The 23,512-nt window shown below is 50.2% G+C and overlaps 1 protein-coding gene across 3 annotated transcripts in view; it reads right to left on the reverse strand.

Moving 5' to 3' along the window:
• DISP3 (dispatched RND transporter family member 3) overlaps positions 1–23,512 on the reverse strand; it is a 101,976-nt gene that overhangs the window by 70,965 nt on the left and 7,499 nt on the right. For all 3 annotated transcript variants that reach the window (XR_012996836.1, XM_076356156.1, XM_076356155.1), the window contains exons 2-12: positions 9,437–10,373; positions 7,935–8,154; positions 6,166–6,302; positions 5,599–5,733; positions 5,214–5,374; positions 4,709–4,848; positions 3,778–3,923; positions 2,167–2,328; positions 1,591–1,752; positions 1,030–1,152; positions 273–409 (exon numbers count right to left, since the gene is read on the reverse strand). Coding sequence is in view for 2 of the 3 variants with exons in the window: in XM_076356156.1 (XP_076212271.1) it covers positions 273–409; positions 1,030–1,152; positions 1,591–1,752; positions 2,167–2,328; positions 3,778–3,923; positions 4,709–4,848; positions 5,214–5,374; positions 5,599–5,733; positions 6,166–6,302; positions 7,935–8,154; positions 9,437–10,364 (2,451 nt within the window). In the remaining variant the exon portion in view is untranslated. The remainder of the gene's footprint in view (positions 1–272; positions 410–1,029; positions 1,153–1,590; positions 1,753–2,166; positions 2,329–3,777; positions 3,924–4,708; positions 4,849–5,213; positions 5,375–5,598; positions 5,734–6,165; positions 6,303–7,934; positions 8,155–9,436; positions 10,374–23,512) is intronic.

Below are 23,512 nucleotides of genomic sequence, written 5' to 3' on the forward strand. Positions count from 1 at the left end.
TGCCAGGCCTCATCTGATCTCCACAGACACCCAACACTTCTCCTCCCATTGCTGACAGTCACATCACAACAGCAACAGATAAGTATTGTGGCACTGCGAGGCATAATCTCTAACGATGCCAGGCCCTCGTGTTAGCTACCTTAGTGCAATGCCCTGCAAATTTCACCCTGAGCTACCTAGGACCCCGTGGAGAAACAGGAGGAGGCTCTTGTGCTCACCTGTTGAGCGCTGCACTCTTGATAGAGGGGTCCAACATCCCTGGACTGACTCACCTGAAATGAAGGCACCTCCCCGTCTCCCGGTGACACCATCTGCCAGGGGGCAGGGACACTGGCATTGAGCGAGAATCTGTAGATGGCTGGTCTTCCCTTGCTTCTGGACTTGGAGATATACACAGTCCCCTGGAGATCTGAAGAAAACAGAGGGCATGAGGGCTAGTGGTACTTCTCAATCAGCAAATCCTACAAACATGGACAGCAGCAAAGGAGGGTTTTTCCGGTCTGCTGTCTCCTCTGGGCCAGCAGGCACCACCTCCGCCTTCTAGCAGCACAGCACACCTTTCAAAGGTTTTCACAAATATATCCTGAGCTGCAGTAATTCCTGATGGCTTATTGATTCATGTCATCTCAGGACCTGGCCCAATAACACTTTTATCCTCAAAATCCCCTGCAAAGCAGGCTGAATTTACTCTCCTCACGGCCTGCCAGCAAGCTTGTGACACAGGACTGGGATACAAAAGGTCTGAGCTCCTAGCCCTGTACTCAGACCAGGCAGACGAGAAGGATTTGTCACTAGACTGTACTGCCACCTGGGTTATAGGACCATGTCCTAGAGAACAGCAGGCATTCAGGGGAAGGGGGATTGAAACGATGCCTGTTACATTCAGCACCAAGCTAGGTCTCAGCGGGGCAGGGTCTGAAGAGAATTATTCCTCATCAGCTATTCAGAGATCATACGATTTAGTTTTTACCTGAGAGGATCCTTGGGCCCTGGACCCAAATGTGGTCAGAGTTATCATGCCCCACTTACCTTGCTGCCCTGTATCACTTATGCTCCCTTTGCTTCCCCAAGTTGACCCTGAGCCCCTCTTCTTTTTTTCCAAGGAGGTTCGGATGTTGTTCTGCAAACTGTGGGGCTTTTCCTGAAACAAACCTGTCCCACAAGGTTAGTCAGGGAGGAAAGAGTGAATGGCACGACAAGAGACCTACCAGCCCTGTGCACACCACAGACTCTGCTATTGAACACCAAACCCTAGGCAGGGAACACAGAGCCACAGACCCCCAGCTGGTCACTGGCATGTGACCAGCACTTATGAGTAAAAGTAGTCAGTTTTCATGGACTATAAAGGAATTGCTCCAGCAGAAACACTCAGGCAGTTCCTGGCTAAAGCCAGAAATACTTTTCGAAATACTCCACTCCCACAGGCAACTCAACCATCCCGCTCCCAATGTGCGCGTCCCTTCAATGGGGTCCATCCAATGTCCAATGAGATATTTGAACAACGTAGGCCTCTACCTCACGTTTCAGCTCCTCCAGCCCAGGGCTTAGGCCAGGCTGCAGCCACCGTGGTCTGGGGACCAGCAGTCTCACCTGAGCAGGTAATGCAGGAGATGCCTTCAGCACTCAGGTTGTATTTCAGGTCTAGCAGCACCTGGATGTTAGTGTCTGGCCGGAACAAGACTGGAGCACGACTAGCTGGATGAAGGCGGCTAGCAAAGAATATGGACAGGAGCAAAACAAGGAGAAAGAGCCCTGCAAGGAGAAGCCCAGGTAAGTGTGTGGGACCCTACATGCATCTTGCACTTAGGACATACTCAGACAGCAGGGGTGTGGCAGAAAGATGGTATTTTCAACAGGAGAAAGGAACAGCCCCTAAAGCACAGTGGCAGCCGGGCTTTCTTGTAATGAGCCCCATGCCTGGATAACCCCATCAGGACTTGCCATTTCAGATCTGAGTGAAAGGAGAGGGATGGAAAAGTCTGAGTTCCTCATGCAGTTCCCTTAGGGACTGACTGTCCTGGGGACACTCTTCCACTGAGTTAGAAGCCATTTATTATGTCCCTTTTCTTGATCTCTTGTCACTAATAATCAAGGCTTGGGGACTGATTGAGATGCTGTCAAACCCTCTAAAATCCATACAGATGGAATAGCCCCCTCCTTCCTTACCCACAATCACCCATCTGCTCTTCACTGCAGACCACAGCACCCAGTGTTCCAGCAGCTCCTGCAGATGAGTTATCAAGTGACCCCGGTTGCTCTTCTCTGCAGGGAGCTGCAGATTTTCTGGCATCACAGATACCAAGGGGACATCCCCCATTTCCAGGGAGACTAGAAAGAGAGAGAAATCAAAGGCAGTCTCAGTGATCAGTGTCATGAGTGTCTCTCATAGCTTTCTGCTCTCCTTTACAAAATCTTCTGCAAGGTGCTGTACAACTCACTCAAGCTAGGAGATGGAGTAAGACCCAGGCAGAGGCAGTGACTTGCCCAGGATGTCAGAGGAAGCATCTTTCTCAAGTCACTGCCATGTGACAGCTACAATTCTAAATCCACAGTTCAGTCCAAAACCTATGCTTCAGGCTATTCTTCCTCTGCCAGATCCCACTAACATTACCCATATGGTCACAGGGACACTGCATGCTTCTTGGGCCAAGCAAAATTAGTCCCTGTCCCACTAAGTATGTCTTGCAGCTAATTACACACAGCTGACCTCTTCCTGACTGCAGCCTGGCTCCTATCTGATCTCTTTACGCCAGCTCAGGGATGCCTAGGGAACTGCCCTCTTCTCTACAGGTGAGAAGTGGGCACTTGCTGGGGTGTTGCTTGGTCACCAACTGGAACAAGCTGCTTTGCTTCTTCACAAGTTACCTGATGCCCAAGGGCCCCTGGAGAAAAGCATCCTGCTGTTCACTCTGCTCAAGGGAAGGGAAGGAGTTATTTCCATATATTACCATTGCATGTGGCTCTGGCATACTAAGGAGACAGCTCTTGCAGCACAGTGCCAAAGCTTAGCTGTCTGCCTACCAAAGGCAGCTCAGAGCCTACTCTGCAGGGAGGGGGTCTGCACACTGCTGTGGGATTGATGGGCTCTCAGCCATTGATCCATTTGCCTCCAGTTCCAGTTTGCTGCTAGGCCTGAAGGCTACTCACTGCCCAGACCACTCCCGTTGTGGGTTTTAAAAGAAAGATCCCAGCAAGTTTTAAAAGCATGACCCTGTAAGCACCCTTATCTTCGATCAGGGCTAGAAGGATTACCTCCTGCTAACAAGAGATAGGGAATTTCTGGGCTCTTCTTCTAGGTTGCTTATGTGGTCTCAGGCAAGTCATTGCCCTTTTCTTGCCATGACAGAAGATGTGGTCTGAGGACGTGATGCTGGAGGATAACAAAGTGTTCTCTCGCCTGCTTCCCAAATGCAGTGCTCTGAATGGCAGGGAAGAGGGGTAAACTCTACTCAAAGGTGAGCTGTCCTGGTGCTACGGATTAGATGTTTCACGGCTACATCCATGTCACAATCAGTGATTTGAGCCAGAAAGTACAATCCACATTAGACCCAAGAGGATTAGCAAAGTAGTTAGAAAGCATGTATCAACACCCACTGAAGATCTCAAAGCAACTTACAACCATTAGTGAGTTCAGACTCCTACAACCTCCTGTGACAGCACCATCTTCAGCTTAAAAGTAGGGAAACTGAGGCATGGACCAGTGGCAGGGACAGGAAGAACTGCAGGATGAACAGGGCAGTGTGGTCCCCCTGAAGGCACTATACAGCAGGCACATACCAGGCTCCTCCTCCACACTGAGCAGTGGGATGTCATCATCGAGATAGGGAAGCGTCTCTCTGCCTGCTCTGGAGGTGGCCTCTGAAGCGATGAAGAGATCTTCAGCCAGGTGCAAGGCACTCTTTTTGGTGCACTTCTGACTGCAGCTGGATTAGAGCAAGGAAAGAGACAAAGGCATGAGTTTTAAGCCACATACCCTGCAAAGAGCTATCAGTGGGCTCCCTCAGTGACAAGGACCGCAGCAACAGCCTGCTCCAATTACTTGGAAAGACAACAGGCAGTGCCACGAGCAATCTCCATTGCTAAGTGCTGAGAGGTCAGGGGCTGAGTTGCTATGGCAAAGCAGTAGCAGGCTGAGCTGGATACACAGAGCAGGGCTGAGCCATGAACACTGGGCGCTGAGTGATGGAAGTTCCAGCAGTTCATCTCCCTGCTAATGAATTAAACTAGGCCAGGTCACCTGCACTGATAAAGAACAGGGAAAGGGGAAACATGCTGACTTTCAAATACAGATCTGCATGCACTGCTTGTGCTCGCAGGCAGGAGCAATGTTGATCTGTCTGCCTTGCAGGGCCTGTGTCTCCACAGCTTGAGGATTTAGCTGTGCAGTAAGTGCTCTGAGGACACAAATGGCTCCAATACTCCATGGGATTCAACGAAGAGGTATGACTGGCATTGCAGAGTCTGGCTCCTGGGAGGCACCTGTGCGTACGCCAGGGGAAGTAAGAATGGGACCTGGCCCTTCCATTTTGCTCCAATCTGGAATAGCAGAAGTTAAATTTCCCTTCTGTCAGAGACTAACAGAATGGCAAAGCCAAGCTGCCTGAGGGGGATGAGGACAACTGAGAGGATAGGGCAGGGATTTGCACACTGCCTTGGCCATAAGTTCCACAATAACTTCCCACCCACACAAGGAGGCTCCAGGGCTCACCTGGTTTGGCAGGAGCTCTCTAGCGGGGACACATAAAGGGTCCATATTCCAAGAGCAGCTGGCATGGTGAAGAGCACAGCTACCCAGCAGCAGGACACAATCAGCGACATAAAGAGTCCAAAGTCATGTACGGCTGGGATCTACATAAAGAGAGAGAACATGGAGTTGGGATCAACGGGGGCAGGAGACCTGGAGAGACATCAGGCCAGAAAGAGATATTTGGAGGAACCTGAGAATAGCACACGCCGACCTCAGTCATGGTAGTGAGCAAACCTGGTAGGTACAGGGCTGAGCTGATCAGTGGCACAGGAAATATTGCCTTGGATGCTGATACAGGGAGAGTGTCCACTGCCTTAGAGCAGGTAAGGGACAGCCCTCTAGGGCAAGCAAGTCCGGCATGCCCCTGTGCTGGATGAGAGGGCAGAAAGATGGTGCTGGCAGCTTCCCTCTCTATTAGGGCCTCTGGCAGAAACAGAGAGCCCCAAATCCCAAAGCTGCAGTGTACCTGAGAGAAGATGTTGGCAGCATATGCTGCAGCTGTGGTCAGGGAAGTGAAGAAGGTGGCCTTCCCTGCTGTCTGGATAGTATGGATCATGCGCAGTCGCAGGTCCTTGAGGTGGGTGGCTTGGCGGTAGGTGTTGATGAAAACAAAGACATCATCAACCCCTGAGAAAAGAGGGGGGAGATTTTGATACTTTGCTCACAGTAGGGACACATGCTAAAAATCTAATTTCCCCTCAACATCTGACCTGCAAATATTTCACTTACAGGTAACGGAGGGAAAGGGCTTGAAAATTCAGTCTGCATTTGCCATCATCACCTTTCTCTCTCCTGCAGGCAGGAGTTATGGCAAGGCAGCACAGGTAGCTTTTGAGTAAGGACATGCTTACCAATCCCCACAATGACAAAGGCAGCCACACCATTGAGTATACCCAGGTACTGGATCCCAAATACGACATGGTACAGGAACAGAGCCACCAGGCAGCTTAGCCCAATACTGGCAATGCCAAAGAACGACAGGAACACTATAGGAGGAAAGGAACACGATAAAAATAGTACTGCTGGCTGCCCCCTGGGAGAACAGACACCTCCCACCTGCCCTGTCAGAACATTGGTTCCCAGGAGTGTGTTGGTGACAGAGAATAGCTCAGGGCTACAAGAGTACCGCTTGCAGACTCCTTCCCATGAGGCCCATCCATGAAATTACATCAGCTTTACACCAGCATTAGTAAGATGGGAATTTGCATCTTATTCCTGTTCTCCTGTGAGCCTTCCCCCCCCATCCTGCCCACAAATCTCTGCTCTGGAGAATCAGAGTTGCATGACCTTCTGCATGCTGCTGTGCCACAGTCAGGCTGGTGTCAGCATCAGAGCCTCTCCTGGGGCTTGCACAGACACAGGGAGTCACGGCATATTTGGCTTTGTGTGAGAGCAGGGCAGCTGTGACTGCAGCCTACCTGAGCAGGACGTAAGGATGTAGACCAAGACAGCTATGCAGCTACTGCTGATGAAGGCCAGCAACATGTCATTGTTGAAGGTCCTCCTCACTTCATAGTCAAACAAATCCGTCCCTCCATACAACACCTGGACTTTGCTAGGGTGGGAAGATATGAAGGAAGGAAGAGGAGTAGGCAGAGTTGAGTGTAAAGGGAGCAGAGCCAGGGGATTTAACAAAGCACAATGTCTCCCCCAGAGCCAAAGGAGGTCACTGCTATAATAAACTTGGCAGTTCTCTGAGGAAACAGCTGAGAGTGGTGAGAGCAGGTTGAACAAGGTTGCTGCTGGAGGTGAAGTTCACACAAGAAGGGAGAAAAATAAAAGAGCAGGTCTAATATTTCTAAAATTCCACCAGTGCATGGTGGGTCTTTGGCACTAATAGACTTCTTGCTGTCAGCAAACAGCTCCTGAAGCCTCCAAAGCCAATTCCATCTGGAATCCTAATCATTGCTTATTATATTAAGCACAAAGGTAATAACCAGCAGATGCAGGCAGAGTGATCGCTTATCAGAAACCACATGATTTACCAGCTTCTGCTTCCAGAAGCAGGCTCTGAGTGGAAGTAATCCAAGATAATTTAACCAGGAGTACAATAACACTGCACCACAGGAGGCTATCAGGAATTTGAGCTTCAGAACCGAGCCTTGGCCCCAATTCCCTTTTGGCTTCCCATAAGTGCAACCCACTCTGCCAGCCTATTGCTGAGAACGCTCTGTAGCTGCCTGCTTTCAGGGCTGACAAGGGCTGGCTGCATTTCACTCTGCTTTTGAAGATCGGTATCCCTTCGTTCTGGGAGCTATTGAGATTTAGAGCAGTAGAGGGCTGGAGACTGAGAAGGTGCACTGACACTGGGACTCACTGCCTTCCCTCAGCTGTCTGGATACTGGGCTACTCTTTTAGCTCTACTTTACCACCTCCCTCTCACAAGCACTGAGCAAAGCTCTATTCAACCAAAGTCATACAGACCTGGTGGTGAAAAAAAGCCTGCATTTCCTGAAACTTATCCTGCCCTGAAACTCCCCTCCCCATCTCTCTGTACAAAGCGCAAACACTTCTGGAAGGAATTACACTGGTGTGAGCAAAAGCAGAATCAGATCCACAGGTTGACACCTTGAGTAAGGACCATTTCACCCCCTGCATCAGACCAATTGGGGCCAAATTCAGACCAGGAAGGCAGAGAAGCAGCTCTCTTGGAGCCAGTGGAATTGGACTTGTGAGATGGAAGCAAACAGATCAATGCCAGACAGGGGCTGAGTGGAAAGGCAGGCACTGGATTCAATCTTTGGCTCCCTTTCATTGTCTCAATTGATGTCTCTGGCATGTTGCTGCAGTAGGAAGTGGCATTAAAGGGAAGCATATGAGTGGTTTTCTGCCATATGCTCCCCACCCTCATTCATAGCACTGTGCCTGAGCTCAACTTCAAAGGAGATGCTTTTTCTCCTTCATCTGGAGCATCACGCTGTGGCCACTGTTTGAGACTGACCAGCAGTCTGAGCTGGCATGCCAAGCTTTCTGTGCCTTCCAGGTGAGACTGAATGCTGCAGGGCTATCAGAGCGGAGCAGGCATGTCTGCCCTACGTAAACCTTAAGACTGAGCTTTTACACCCTGAAGAGCCTATTCCATCCACTCCTTTAGTGCAACAGAAAGCACCATCCTCTCCAACCTCTGCCTTTCCCTGCTCTCACCCACTCCCAGTAAGGCACCTGCCCTGTCTGCACAGACCCTCACCTTGTGGATTGCTTGGCCAGCATGGCCACGTAGGTGATGACAAAGTTCTGGAACTTGTGGCGCTGCTCCTCCCAGCGGTCCTCCACCGAGTAGTAGTTCGGCAGTGGGGCCCCAAAGAGGATTTCACTCCGCAGCAGGGAGCTTTTCATGTTCTCGGCAGACAAGCCCTCATCCACATACCAGTAGAATTCAGGGTGGGTCATGGCCAGCTCCAAGGACCCTGCGGGAGAAAGCAGCGTCACTTTTCTTAGGTCCTGCTTAGTTGACTTGGCAAGGCACAGGGTCTAGTCTGACAAAAGGAAACTGGGAGTGATCCTGTCTTTCATCAGAGCGACGCTGACTGCTGCTGCCTTGCAGAAAGCAAGGAGGGCTGGGGAAAGCCGGATTGCAAAGATTCACATTCCACTTCTGCTTTGTGACTCTGCTTGCAATGTTGCCTACATGCAGTTCCCCATCAGAGACGCATCTTCCACTTGACTGTGATCTGAACCACAGCTCCCCCAAACAGCAATGCACACAACATCCCCATCAATACTCCCACTGCTGGATGCACTTAGTTCTCGTACATTGGGCCAACATTTGCTCCATCACACTGGGAAGCACAAGAGCTAAACAATGCCCACGGAAGATGAAGAGTCCTGGCTCTGCTGTGACCTAGCACCTCTGCCATCTGATGGTGTGAGGCATGCAGAGATGGAGGCACTCAGCTAGCTCTGAGTAAGAGACACTGCCTGTCTACCCCCAAAATCCAAGTTCCCTTGAGTTCACACCAGAAACTATGCTCTTTCCTGTTTTGGTAGCAGAACCATTACTCACACTGGAGCAGATGGAGTTAATTCTTTGCCTGCTCCCTGTATGGCTCCTGGACAGCTATCATCTGCAAGCCTGTGCTTGGGAGACAGATGGAGGCTTCATCCCACAGCCACATCACACCCACAGACTCCTCATGATTCACCTCTTTTTCACCATCCAGAGCCTCTGCTCTATTAGATGGGCATAGTATAGGGTATGGAGCTGGGAGGAGGAGGCAGGGCCTTCCCTCTCCTCTCCTTATAGAAGCCTTTCCAGCTGGTGACTCACAAGTTGCCTTTCAAGCTCCAGAGCAGCCCACAGACCTCTTTCATCTGCTCCATGGTGCAGGGAAGCTCATCCCTATTGTCTGTCCAAGACCTGACATTCCTCTAGTTAACCACAGTCTTTCAAAGGGGACAAGGGTCAGTAGAAGGCATCTGTACAATGCAGGACTCCCTCTCATTTGTCCCTCTTGCTCGCCTGTTGGGGCCATGTATGACCCATGACTGGGGTTGCAGGGGCTTTGCTGAAAGGGTAGAAGACCGGCCCTAGCGCAGAAAAGACGATTCCTCAAGGCACAACATGGCAGCATCTTCCTCTCTGCACAAGGCAGTCACCCCTCTTAGTTGCACACCAGTAAGTGACTGCCTGAACTTGCAGGAGATTCATGCCTTAAACATGCCAGCCCTCACCCACAGCCCTCAGCTCACCTTGGATGTCAGCAAGGTCTTGTCCCATGCCATCATAGTATATCTTCCCTCCTCTCTCAGTGGGAAAGAAGTAGGTCATGAGGGAGCTGGGAGGGGAGCAGTAGGAATAGGAGCCCAGGGGCAGGTCCTTCAAGACCTCATGGGGCTTCCAGCAGAACTCCCGGAAGCGAGGGTGGTCCATGATCTTGCGCTCGACCTCATGGATGGTAACCAGGCGCTCAGTGGTGAAGATGTTGTTTTCAGAGTCCCCCCGAGCCAGAAAAATGAGCTCGATGCGCCAGTGGGCATGTGTCTGTGTGTTGGCACTGATGTAAGTGCTGGAGTAGTCCCAGCGTGGGGCACCCCTCCCAACTCGGGAAGTCCGGTTTCCTGGGTTCAGGTGGGCATGGGGCTTGGGGGAGCTTGTCCTGCCCGCTGGGGTGCTGCGCTTGACCCGTGCACTGACCCCGAGATGGGAAGCATTGAGGTGAAGCTGCTGGAGCTGCTCAAAGATGAGCCTCTGCAGGGTTTCAGAGGTGAAGTCAGCCAGGTCCCGGCGGTTCCTCCCCCATGACCCAAACTGGGACTTGAGGGCCAAGGCAAGTGCATCAAAGCGCTGAGAGGACTCATGGTTGCGGATCTCAAAAGCATTGTAGGAGATGTCAATATCCAGGGCTGGGTAGTGCAGGAACATGACAACAGCAAGCACAGCAGGGATGGCACAGCCCAGGAAAAGGATTAAGCCAGCGCAGTACGGGTTGGTAAATACCCAGCCAACAATATTCCAGAAGCCAGACACGGGCAGCGTGACACGCAGGGGCCTGACTCTGCATGGGCTTTTCCCACACAACAGAGCACCCTCCCGCCTCTTCCGGGAGCTGAAGGCTACCTCTTCATCTTCCTCATCTAGCCAGGCATCCTGTAACAAGGGGTCATCCTCTGTGTCCATGTCCAGCGCCTGCACAAAAGGGTAGAGAAAAGCAGTCAGCAAGGCCCAGCACTGGGTGTCACCAGGCACAGCCATGAATCCATAGCAGTTGCCAAAGGGTCTCAGCAGCAGAGCTGGGGAGGAAGGCACACTCCAGCTCTCTCAGCCCTGCGCCCTCAGCAGCAAAGCATGACTCCTTTCAAACCCTACAGATTTGCCACAGCCACTGAAAGAACAGGCTCGCTGTGGGGTATCCCACACCCTGCCTGGCAGAGGAACCAGAGAGGGGAGAAGTTCAAACTACAGTCCCAGAGCTCAGTGCTCTGGCAGAAGAGGGCTCTGCATGGCTCCAGGAACACCAGGCATGGAGATGGCAGGGGATTCACGGTACACTGCTCAGACTGCAGCAGCAGGAACATTTAATTAGCTAACCTGGTTCTTATGCCCAGGAACAGTTCATGCTACCAGATGAAAAATGCAAGGGAACCTATCTTCCTCTCCTTAAAACTGACAATAGATTTTCCCCCAGCTATTTATAGCTGTACTCACCTTTCCCACAAAGCATGCGTGTGTGTGCACACGCAGAACCGGAAGCACATGCACCCATACCTGCAGATACACATGTATGCACGTACTTGCACATACTGACCCCCACAGAGAACTCACTGTAACCCTGCTCTAGTCCCCAAAGGGCTATCCACCACCAGCGTGGGAAGGGAAACAGCTGAACAGCCCTGCTTTCCTTCCACCCCTGCGGGATGTTGTTTATGGAGTGAGTTTTCCCGGTTCCTATGGAAAAACCAGGAAACAAAAGCAGTCACTGCTCCCACGGAATGACAAGGAGGAAATTCTCCCTGATCAGCCCACACTTGGGCAGGAAAGAAAGAAAAGGAGTCTCTCCGGGAAAGTAGTCTCCTTTGCAGGGGGCTGCCAGCACACACAGGTTCTTAGACTTTCCCATATGCCCCTCCTGGGTGTTGCATGGAAGCCTCTCAAGCCAGGAAGCCACAGGCGGTGGCCCCTGAGAGCAAGGCCCAGAAAGCCCAGACCCTGCAAGTGTCACTCCCTTTCCCCGCTCCCGGCAGCAAAGCCTGCAGCCTCCCATCACTGAATGAATGAACAGATTCAGTTCCTTGCTTGACCCTGATAGTTGCAAGCAATTTACACACAGGCCAGAAGCAATTTACAAGCTTTGCTCCTAACCAGTGTTTCTACTTTAACAGGACTTCTATCAGCAGTAAGATGAATTGCCAGCACCCCTTAACTCTAGGTCCTCAGAAGACCTGGGAGCTGCCTGAACTTGAACTGAGAGGAAAAGCAATGGGGCAGAAATGCTCCCTAGCAGAAGAGAGATGTGCAAAGGAGCAAGGGTCACAGCAATCTCCCTGGCTCTGGTCAGCCTGGGTGATGCCTGTGGCTTTGCTCACAGGGAGTTCATGGGAGCTACAGCAGCTCCCATGGGATTCGCTCTGGTCTGGACAGCATCTGTGCAGGCAGGCTGGGCAGAGCGCTCCCAGTGTTGCAGAGCCTGTGGAGAACAGGGAACCTCTGAGCTCTAGCCTCCCTGCTCCTGCCCGCATCAAGGAAAGCACAAATGTTGATCAGTGGCTGTAATATGCAACTGATATTTTCTCAAAACATCCCACCCTTCCTGTCAGTGTGAGAGAAGGGACTCTCCCACCCCCTCGCTGTGGTTAGGCTCATGCAGCTGGCTCACCCACCTCAGCCAGGCTGCAGAGAGCTGTGCAGGAGGGCACGTGTAAGCCTGTGCTAAATCCTCCTCCTTGCTCTGCAATCTCACAGTCCAAAAACAGATGGGCACCACTGATGGCAGATGGCCATAGTCCCTCTTCTGCCAGACCTCCACATCCTCAGGAGGCTGAGAAATAGGGTGAGGAGAGGGTGGCTCACAAAACTCTGCTGTGTTGTTTCCCCCTTCACACGTAGGGCTGTTAGACAGCAAGAACAAAGCAAAGGGGGGGTCTTTTCAAGTCTCTGGAAAGGTTAGGAGAAATCTAGCTGGCTTTAGTCTCCATTAAGATTTCTTTAATGTTCAGGATGTGTAATTCTAAACAGCCAGGGAGCATCTGAAAGTTCCCCTGAACAGCCACACATTGCTGCGTGAGCCTTGGGCCCTGGGGCAAGGCCAAGAGCATACAAACAACGCTGCCCAAGACAGCTACTGGTGTGCAGGTGCTCCTCCGCCTCAACTTCATGGGCATGCATACCCATGTGCTCTTCTATTGTTGCTTACAGAGCACCTTACTTGCATCATGACAGAGAGGAGGCTTTCCCAGATCCCTGAATCTGCACATAAATCCTCTCCCAGCTGCTCCTTACTGCAGTTTTGCCTTCTCTCCCACACCCTACACTCCCAAACTCTCCCCACAGAGCAGCCATAATCCCATCAATGCTGACAAAGCAGTGGAGGGCAGTGATGTCCTCCTATGTGTCCAAAGACTGCTGGCACACCAGCTTCCCTGAACACAGCACAGCGCCAGCCCCAGCTCACAGGTCGCCCCACGCCGCTCACCTTTGCGGACATCCTCAGCACATGCAAGCCCTTGACCAGTGTATAAGTGCCATCCATTGCTGGGCTGACAAGTACTGTCACCCTTCTGCCTCTAAGAGACAACCAAGCTACAACTTCAGCTCACGTTAGCAGTGCAGATTGGTGCTGCATGAATGTAGGTGCAAACTTCACTCATCCCATCTGGGCAAGCTGGTGTGTACATGCAGTTACCTCCACTCCACCCAGCTGCCCTTTCTCCCGTTGGCCTGGGCTCTCCTTCAACAGAATGGAGTTACTGCAAGACCTGATCAAGCATATGTATTCTCTCTTTAGAAAGAGAGGTAAAGAGCCATAATAATTTCCCATTTATTGAGCTACTGAGGAGAAGGAGGGAAAAGATTCTAATCCTGAAACAGAGGAGCCTGCACGTGACAAGAAAGGGAAACAAGAGAGACTGAGATAGTAAAAAGCCAGCAGAAAAAGAATCATACCATCTTCTTTTTTAACCAAGAGCTAAATCCTCAACTCAAGGAAGGGATCAGACCTCAGGCATCTCCCTCTGGCTCTCCCATCCACTCTCATGGTGACTGCAAAACCCACCTTATAAAAGATGGGCACCCACAATGTATGAAGGCCAACACATGCTACCCTCTAGGCTAAAGACTAGTACGAATTCTGATGCTGGTGTAAACCCCAGCACAACAAACGCTGGAAAAGCCCCAAGATTATATGCACTCACATGAGAACTGAGTCAGGGAAGGATCAAGATTTGGTCCAGGCGGAAGGGCAAGAGCAGGGAGAGAGGCACCTGTGCTGTGCTGTCCCTGACAGTGACAGCCTCCCTCTGCATGTGGGGTAAGCACGTGCATGCATCCTGCCCTAGTTCCACCACAGCTCTGAACTCCCTTCAAAAGAGAGTTTACCACATGATTCAGCTGCAAAGCCAGACACAGCGCACTTAGCATTGCCCTTGGGACTCATCTGGCCTCACCGCCTTCGTCAGATCCTGCCTGGGTCAGGATGAAAGCTTATCTAACCCAAAACACAGCAAACTGAATCGGCGGGGGAGATAAACCCCGAAATCAGCCAGAAGGGGAGTGAAATGCATTTTTTCTGCTTGAATTATGCTTGGGGGCTGGCCTGTTTTCCCTCCACCACTACCCAGGGACTCCCAGCATTGAAGCATGGCCCAGTTACTTTTTCAATTCCAGGATACGCACAGTGGACCTAAACCTGCAGCCTTAATCAAAGCTCTGCCTCACTTCTGTGCAAGCTTAGCCTGCTCCAGGTTGGAAGGAGCAGAGGATAAGAGCACTCCTAGGAGCCCTAGATCCATTTCTTTGGAGGAGAGGCACTGATTCAGCCTGTTGAGGTAGGCATTCATATTTCTTGGGCTTCCCTCTGCCCCTTCCGAAGCAAACAGGTTTCCTCCTGGTTCAAAACCAGTCAGGACTCTGTAGGGTAGCAGAACCTCCTGTAAAGAAGATTTCTGGCTGAGATTTAAGGTGCTGCTACAGGCATAGCTTCCATTAAGTCAGAGAAAGGTAAAGGAAACTGGGCAAAGTATTTAGTAAATAAATACTTTAAGTGAAAACCTCCACCCCCCCTGCCATGGCAGGTCTGCCTCACAAAATACCCTCTGCTTCCTGAGTCGCATGCTTGGCTACACGAAGCCAGATCTTGCAGGAACCTACAATGCCACATTATGGACAGCCCTGATCTAGACCGCAAGGAGGAAGCAAGAGCCACAGCTGCAGCCACCATGGGGTGCCTCATGTCAGGGACCCCGTCCCACTGTCCTGATGCTTTCAGGTTTTTCCACCAGGAACATACCAGCATTGAATAGATGTGTGGTGAGAAGGGCCTATGCTGTCACCACCCACCCAGTGAAGGACAGACCCCGAACCAGCTCCTTGAGCAAAAATTGCTCCTCAAGCCTACCCACACAGCCTGCAGCAGCTCCTGCTTTCTGCACAGCCATGCAAAGGCGGACTGTGTGGGCAGACTGTGCACACTGGACAGCCAGCTCACAGAGCAAGACAGGGGCAAAGCAAGGGGCAGGTCTCCCCAGAGTACCTGACACGGGGAAGATGTGGGGTCTGGGGCCCTTTCCGTTCCCCACACTACCACGGTATGGACGAAGTTCAACAGCCAGGCTGCAGAGCTGCAGAGCTCTGCTCTGCAGAGCTGCCTACAGAGAGTATGCTACGAAGGAGGGACAATCTCAAACCTTTTGCCTAATGGCTGCATAGAAACCACAGAACCTGCATTCATCTGGCAAAGCTGGGCCCGCACAGTTCATGTCCAGCTCACCCACCTCCTAGCCTGGCGTTGGCACATGTTCATCTGCGCTGCCTCATTCATTCAGCCAGCCAAGAACCATTTGGGGATGGGGAAAGGGGAAGCGGGGAGAGGCAAGCAAGCTGCTCACTCAGCAGCACAGCTGAGCTTGGAGGGACCTTGTAGAAAACTAACTGAGCTGGAAAGGGAGGGTAGGAGGGGGATTCAAGAGGGGAAGGGAAGGAGCAGTCTGTAGTACAGTACATAAAAAATCCTCCTCCCTTTGCATTCAGCCTTCAGACTGAATCCTCCCAGGATGAAGATCCTTCCTGATCTGAAGATGTGAGTTCAGAAAATCCATCACAACAAAGAAACATATGGCCATGAAGAGACTCACATCTTCCAACCCTGTGCTGGTACAAAGACACACAGCTTTATGGAAGGTACCAGTAATGGCAGGATCCAGCTAATGATCTGGTTTGCCTCTTCACAGCCACAGCAGCAGTGTGGAGACATGACTAGGAGGAAGACAAGGAAGGTCTCCTTGCCAAGGCTATTTCTTCAGTGCCAGTGGGCACTTCTTTCTAGAGGAGTATAGAGGCTATCTCACATCAGATCTGAGCCACCCCACCGGCCCTGCACACCAGACAACCTGCAGCTGAACCTCAACACCACAGCCATGAGTGCTACCAGAGTCCAATGGAAGAGGCTCACCCCTTTCCTCCCTGGATGACTGCCACAGATGAACCAGTGATCGGCAGACTGGGCATCCGAGCCCCTCAATATTTGCACCCCCGTTCAGCAATTTAACCTGGGCATCCTCCATGTCTTGCTGCAACTTACCAGTCTGACCAGAGTAATGAATTAAGCATTTAAAGCACTGCAAGGCTATGGAGCACAGGGTAGGAATAATTATGACTCCTGTGAGCCTGACACACAGCAGAAAAGAAGGGACAAAGCCAAACCTGGGAGACCTTAAGATCAGCAAGAGTTTTGCCCTTGACTACAGCAGGTGGAATCCAGCTCAGACCCCAACAGCCCTGCGGGTAGTCACTCACTTGCACCCCAACCAGGAAAAACACCCATGCAGCTCCCACATGACAGAGTTCGTTCTTTTCAGTGAAATCTAGGATAGAAGAAAGTCATTGGCAAGTTGGGGAGAGGCAGTGACAGATGAGGAAGCTAATTACACCCAACCTGACTAATTAATGCTGACTTTCAGATTAAAAAATCCTCACTAGTGTTCCATTTCAATTACTCAGTTGTTCCTTCTTACAGGAAAAAGGAAGCCTTGTGCATCAGCAAGCTAAAAAGAAAAAAGGAAAGAAAGCACAAGGCTAGAAGGGGAGGGAAAGACAATTTCTGTAATATGGAAGATTCCTATCGACAAAATAATTAAACTTCACATTCGTTTCTCCCATGGGCAAAGCTTTCAGAGCAGAGCTAGCAGTTTTGTGATCCTATTTGTATTCCTGAAAACTCTTGGAGTTTCTACCAAAGGCAGCTTTAGGCCCCTTTGTTAGCTACATAAAGTTCCTCTAAGAGGGAGAGAAATGGGCTTTGTGCTTCCAAAATCATTCTAAGAGCATCCAGCTCCTGCAAAAAGCCACCTCTCTGTAACGATGCACAGTTGATAGCAGGGGTGGACACAGTACATCCCAGGCCCCATTATGCTGAAGAACACTGTACACAGCTCCGGCTGTGTAAAACAACTGGAGGGCATCGTTAATGTATACCCACTCTAAAGCAGGGCTCCACAGTGACACTGAGACTCAGGACCAGAGTTTTGCTCTGCACCTGAATCACTGAGACCAGTCTAGAAGTATCATTTTAAAAAACAACCAAGAAGGGCTTTCTCAGGTCCCTGTTCTCCCTTTATCAACACAGCTGTAACTGAGTGCATGGAGTAAGCCATGTGTTGCCCTTTGCCAGTGCAGACAAGTCTTACTACCTTTCATGAGTGGGAAACATGAAACAGTAAGAAGGAATTAGATACAATTTCTGGGCCCCTAATTAGAGGTCTGACTTTCAGAGGTGCTGCACTCCTGGAAAAGCAAAGCAAGCCCAGGAAACCTCAGATGGGGCACCTGACCCTGAATCTCCTGAAATTCTTCTGAAAACGCTGGCTTAATTCAGCCATTGACCAGAACCCGTGCCTGAGGATACAACCCAGAACGTATTTCAGTGGGATACAAACCCAAAGATGCACATGGTGCTCAAAGTCACTGGTTTAAACTGCTGGCTGGGCTGGCTCCACCATTATTAATCAAGCAGGCCTACTTTCCCACCTGTACAGCGCAATGCAGAAACAAGGCTTTAACCTGTTTTCTTTCTGGGCCCTTTGCATTTCCCTTCCCACTTGCTTAAAATCCTTTTTTGGAAAGATGCACAAAAACATTGCCAGACCTCAGGCACTTTGCAGATCAGAATGACATCAAAATGCTCCAGCAGCACAGTGCTGTTGGAATTGCAGCGCAATGCTGTAAATACGTGCTCACTGGGAAAAAAGTTCAACAAAATGATTTTAAAAAAATACATATTTAAAGCTCTATCATCTGCAATTCCACTTACGCATGGGAGGCAAGACAATAGATAGGGCTGTATACAGGATGGAGGATTGTCTGATCTCCCAAGCTTTATGAAATCAAGTACGTGCATGCACGCTCATTCCTAACTGAGGTGTCCTCTTTCACTGCTGACTGTCCTACCCTTCTTTCCCCTTACAGGCACTTGTACACCCTGGCTAAGATAAAAGCAGCTGGAAATGGAAGGAACCAGTCAGATCTATTGTCCTGCTTTCAGAATGGACAAAGGCTGGTTGGAGCACACTCAGCCTATGACATCGAGGATCTCCCGCCTGCACCTGCCTGCTATTCCAGGTGTCTGACAAGCACTGATTAGATCTACTCATAATTGCATGCCAAAAACAGTGTGGAAAGATTAGCTGCAAAGTCAAGCACTCACCAGTCAGGAAATGCCAAATTCAGGGCTGACACAGCATCCTTAATTTGCTCCCCTTCTGTAGATGCTTCGCAGTGCAGTTTTTCTTCCAAGCCTGGTGTCCAAAGGCAAGGACTCTGACCTCCACCAGTGCATGCGATGAATTATGCTCCCTGAACCCAGCAGCTATTCACTACCTTGTTCTCTCCTCATTGTTCAGTGTGTGGTCTCACGCCTCATTTCCTGCACGCTGCTCATGCCTGGCTCAGAGGCAGAATTATTAATTTTCTCATGAGCTTTTCAACACTACCTGTCATGACAGAGTCTGAGGGCTGAACAAACAGGACTGAACTGAATCTTCTCCTAGCATCTCTGAGAAGGAGGGGGTGGTATAGTTCGCATCTGACAGACACGGGAGCTCAGGACATCAGAAGGGAAAAATAGACACTTATTTTGGGCACCTAGCTTAAGACACACAAGATACCTAATTTCTTAGAGTGCACAGAACAGCGCAGATGGGGGCTGTGTGCAACAAACTGCAAACTCTGCTTTGTTCTGTGAGCATAATTTGAGCTGCAACATCAAGCTATGCTATGTGAGAAGCCACACCTGCACACAGAACAGACCAAGAAGAAAGTGGACAGAAGAGTAAGGTAACCTTAGGTAAAGGTAAGACAAAGGTAACCTTACAGCGTTGATCCACACAAGGATGTACAGCAAAAGCTTTTGCTTTTGTTTGTCGCTTTCAGAAATCAGCAGCTCTACTGTGCTTTGCTAGGAGTAAGATGCCTGCAAATAAGAACTAGGCTCAGCCATCCGAGTTTCCTGTTTTAACACAACACTCTTCCTGAATGTTTCCTTAATTAGGAAAAAGAGTGATCCCACAGCCTTGGATCGGGGGGACCTTAATTGGCACTAGTTTAGGAAAATTGAGGCAGCCCCACCATGGCTCCAGCAGGTACCAGCTGTGAGGTCTGTCCTAGGGTGCTACTTCCTAAGTGACTCCAGGAAGAATTTGTATCCTGACAGATTTTAAAAAAATCCAAAAGGACACAATAAATTGCCCCAAAAGACTTGCTTCAAAGTACTGGCACTTTTCCGAGAAAGGTCACCAGGATTTGTTGGCATCAAACCATGCATGTTCAGTCCCCTGCCATCCCAGGATTGCTGCAGAGGTAAACCTACACAAGAACTTTGCTAACATGCATGTCATTGCCAAAGAAATTCATTTCCTGATACAATAATTTGCTCCTGGTTATTGTTGTGGGGGGGAGTGAGCAAGCAGCTGTGTGGTGCTCAGTTGCTGGCTGAGGTTAAACCACAACACATGTTTACCACTTGAGTTACTTGCTTGTGTTAATGATAAGGCCCTGCTGTCACTCAGGCATGTGGCACTTACAGGTTTCTGCACACAGGCATCAAGCAAGCTGAGACTCCGATATGCTTCAGAAATGACTTACCTAGCCACTACAAAAATTACTTAGATTTTGTCTGAGCCCCAGCCACTTGCTGTTGCTTCATAAAGGGTTGACTTCTGGATCAGCTGTGTGCCTTTGGGTGCCTTGACACAGACTTCAAAAGCACCCTGGATCCCACCTACCAGGGGCCCAAGATAACAAGCTTGTTAAAGGTGTGTAGGTTTCCACACCCCTGAGCACCTGTGTTCACAGCAAAGCCTTTACAGGTCCTTAAATACAGATGGCTGCCACAAAGCAAGGCCTTGTATTATTATCCCAAGAAGCGTCACTCACTCCAAGAAGGAATCTCAGACCACAGAGAAGATTCACTAATTCCCAAGCCCTGGAATAAACAGCCATCCCCAAAGCTGGGGTGCTGCTCTTTTATAAACAAACTCAAGCTTCCCACACCACTGTCACCCTGAAAAGGAAAACTAAGTCCTGCTGTCAGCCCCTGCCAGTCATTTATTATTCCACCCCGTGCTCAGGCTCCCCAGTTTACGTCACCGTGGGCACCGATACCACTCTATGCTCAGCTGCATGATTCCCAGCTCTGACCCTGCACTCCCCACACCTGCTCCTTGCAGCAGGAGGAAGTATGAAGACAAGGGCTGGCTGTGCACTCTCCTCCATCTGCAGCTCCCCAGCAATAGCCTGCTTGTGTGCACACTGTGCTTCTGGGACTAATCAAAACACCCTCTCCTAAAGGCCCCTCTCCAGAGTCTCCCCATAAGCTGATAGTTCATTACCGAGAAGGAGGAGGGCAATTTCTTCCTCACCATGTACATGAGCAGCAGCCTCAGCGGCAGTTTGTGCTGAGGGGACTTTGCTGGTTGTGATTCCGTGGGCAGCAATATGAAAGGTAACACAGGAATGCCAACCTATGCTGCCAGTCCTTCTTGCCAACCACAGCACAAGCAGACTATTTCATCTCCACTTCTTGCCACTCCAACATAAAAAGTACAACTAAGGTTAAAAGAAAATGTTGCAAGTACTGCCCTTCACCTGGAGTGTCTGTATTCAGCCAGCTCTGCTCATCATGCTCTGACCTTCCAGGAAAAGGATGTACAGGTAGAAAGTCCCATCTGCACATGTGTTGGAGTTGTACTGGTCAGAGCATCTCACTCCAGATGCTACCTAGCCTCCCTCTGATGGATCTAAAGGTCTTGCCTTTTTGCTGCTATAATTTACTGACATCAGAAAATGCCAGATTCACAACAGGAAGGCTGTAAGGACTGCAATCTGTGGTGGGGACACAGCTCCCACGGCATTTCAGTCATACTCAGTTCTTCAGCAGGGCTTTCTGCATACCAGCATGAAAGAGGACTGGGTGACGCTGTAGTCCTCTCATAAATGAGGGAGCAGAAGACATACCCAAGGTTGTTCATGCACCACTCCAGCTCCATGCACTGAGCTGAGCTCACCTGTGGTATAGACATGGCCTCTTATTTCTGAGAATGTGAGGGCCTGAATTTTGGGGAGAATTCATCCTGACAATCACTACAGCTGAGTGGGAATAATTGCAGCAAACCATGCTGTATTGTCACCCATGGAAAACTTACTACTGGCTCAGGAGGGACTCACAAAGTAGCTTGTTGCTAGCTGGCTCTCAGCAGCCTATAAAATGGGATCTGGGCAGGTATGTCTTTCTTACCTCCCACACTTCTCTCTCCCTGAAACATAGGCAGCTAGCTGCTCTCCTCCCATGAAAACCTGATGCTTCTGGAATTAGATTAATTAGCACTGCTTTTTCATCTTCTCAGGATCAGTGAGAAATCTGGAAGCAGAGGTGTAAAACCCAGAGGCTGCAGAGCCTCTAGTGCCACAGCTGACTGCTCCAGAGCAGGACCTGGGTGAACACAAGGTTTTTCAGAACAGAAGGAAAACTTCCTGAGGGGAAGGGGAGGATGTGGAGACGAGACAAGATGCCTCAGTGCCTGAACAGCACGTCAGCAGATCCCCTGCCAGTACAAGGACTTAAAGCTTACTGCCAGCTGCACCAACCCTGCAGAAACTCACATTAAATGTTACCACAGCTCAATGAGCACAGTCCTGCAGACTGTTAGCAGAGGAGGGGGCAGGGCCTCAGAATAAGCAAACAGGCTTTAATGACACATTAATCTCAGGGAGAGTCCAGGATGCTTCCTAATACAGACAAGAGCCACTAAGAGCTGGTTCCTGTTAGTCCCTGTGCAAGGGAGGGAAACGTTGCCGGCAGCAGGTCCCAGAAGCTGCCAGTGAAGCCATGTCTACATGATACAGATTTAGGCCACCAGGACTGAGCTGAGACAGCAGCAGCGTCCCTTCTCTCTCCCCTCTTCTCCTCCCTCCCAGCACAGACCTGGAGGAACGTGATCTAAGCCTAGCACAGGAGCAGTTCAGTAAGAGGCAGACACCACCGTTGTCCCTATTCCCCTTCTACCACCAGAGATTATCAGCCATGCGAGCTGCACGAGCTCAGGAGCTTGTGAATGGCAACCATCCAACCCAAAGGATACCAAGGGACTGCCATCTGGCAAAGGATCAAAGCATTTCAGGCAATGGTTCCCAGTTCCTTACCGCATCCCACACTTCTCAGCCAGGCATTCACAGGCTGAGATGCTACTTGTGCTAACTGCAGAACGAAGTCCCAAAACCTCCTGGGATCCCCTCCACAAGCAAACACAGGCTATTCTTGCACAGACATTTGTAAATTGATTTTCAAAGGGACTCACTCCACTGCCCTATGCTGACATGGAACTGTGTCTGGCCCTCTGGAAACCAGGCCCAGTTGGCTGAGCAAGGGAGCAAACTCACTGCAGGCACTCCCCAAATCAGCCAGAGGAATGGAAATGCAAACAGTACTAGGATCTACAACATAGCCGAATAGATGGGAATGTAGGCAGGTGGTCTACATGCAGGAATGAATTTGGCCGATGTGTGTGTCATGGTTTAACCCCAGCCGGCAACTAAGTCCCACACAGCCACTTGCTCACTCCCCCCTGGTGGGATGGGGGAGAGAATCAGACGGGTAAAAGTGAGAAAACTCATGGGTTGAGATAAAGACAGTTTAATAGGTAAAGCAAAAGCCACGCACGCAAACAAAGCAAAACAAGGAATTCATTCGCTCCTTCCCCTGGGCAGGCAGGTGTTCAGCCATCTCCAGGAAAGCAGGGCTCCATCACACATAACGGTGACTTGGGAAGACAAACGCCATCACTCCAAACATCCCCCCCTTCCTTCTTCTTCCCCCAGCTTTATGTGCTGAGCATGACGCCATATGGTGTGGGCCATCCCTTTGGTCAGCTGGGGTCAGCTGTCCTGGCTGTGTCCCCTCCCAGCTTCTTGTGCCCCCCCAGCCTGCACGCTGGTGGGGTGGGGTGAGGAGCAGAAAAGGCCTTGACTCTGTGTCAGCACTGCTCAGCAATAATAAAAACATCCCTGTACTATCAACACTGTTTTCAGCACAAATCCAAACCATAGCCCCATACTAGCTACTGTGAAGAAAATTAACTCCATCCCAGCCAAAACCAGCACAGTGTGCCAAGATTTGGATCCAGAAGGAATGATCTCCCCCATGACACATCAGAAATACAGGAGAAATACAAGAAACAGCAAGAGGTCTGTAAAGGAAATGTCATCACAGTCTTAATCTGTCTCTGCTACTTACAGTATAGCTCTCTGTTATTGGAATTTAAGTAAGGCCAAATGCTTTACTGTACCACTTATACAGAAACTTATGCTATGAACTCTGCAGTTAGTGTGAGGTAACTTTCACCAAGGAATTGGTTCCATGTAGCAGATTTACAGGAATGAAGCTTCTTTTCTTCTGTGCTTAAGCAGTGCCACAGGGATGAAACATTTACCTGCTGATATATCTTGTTTCCAGTTGTCATAGGCTGGCATTTTATAGGTCCCTATGATGCTGCAGCATTTCTACCATGCTTTGTGCACAAGTATTGACATCAGTAACAAAAATGAAAGGGACCAAAGAACACCAA

The sequence above is a fragment of the Aptenodytes patagonicus genome, chromosome 19, assembly GCF_965638725.1.
Source record: "Aptenodytes patagonicus chromosome 19, bAptPat1.pri.cur, whole genome shotgun sequence".
NCBI classification, from domain to species: domain Eukaryota; kingdom Metazoa; phylum Chordata; class Aves; order Sphenisciformes; family Spheniscidae; genus Aptenodytes; species Aptenodytes patagonicus.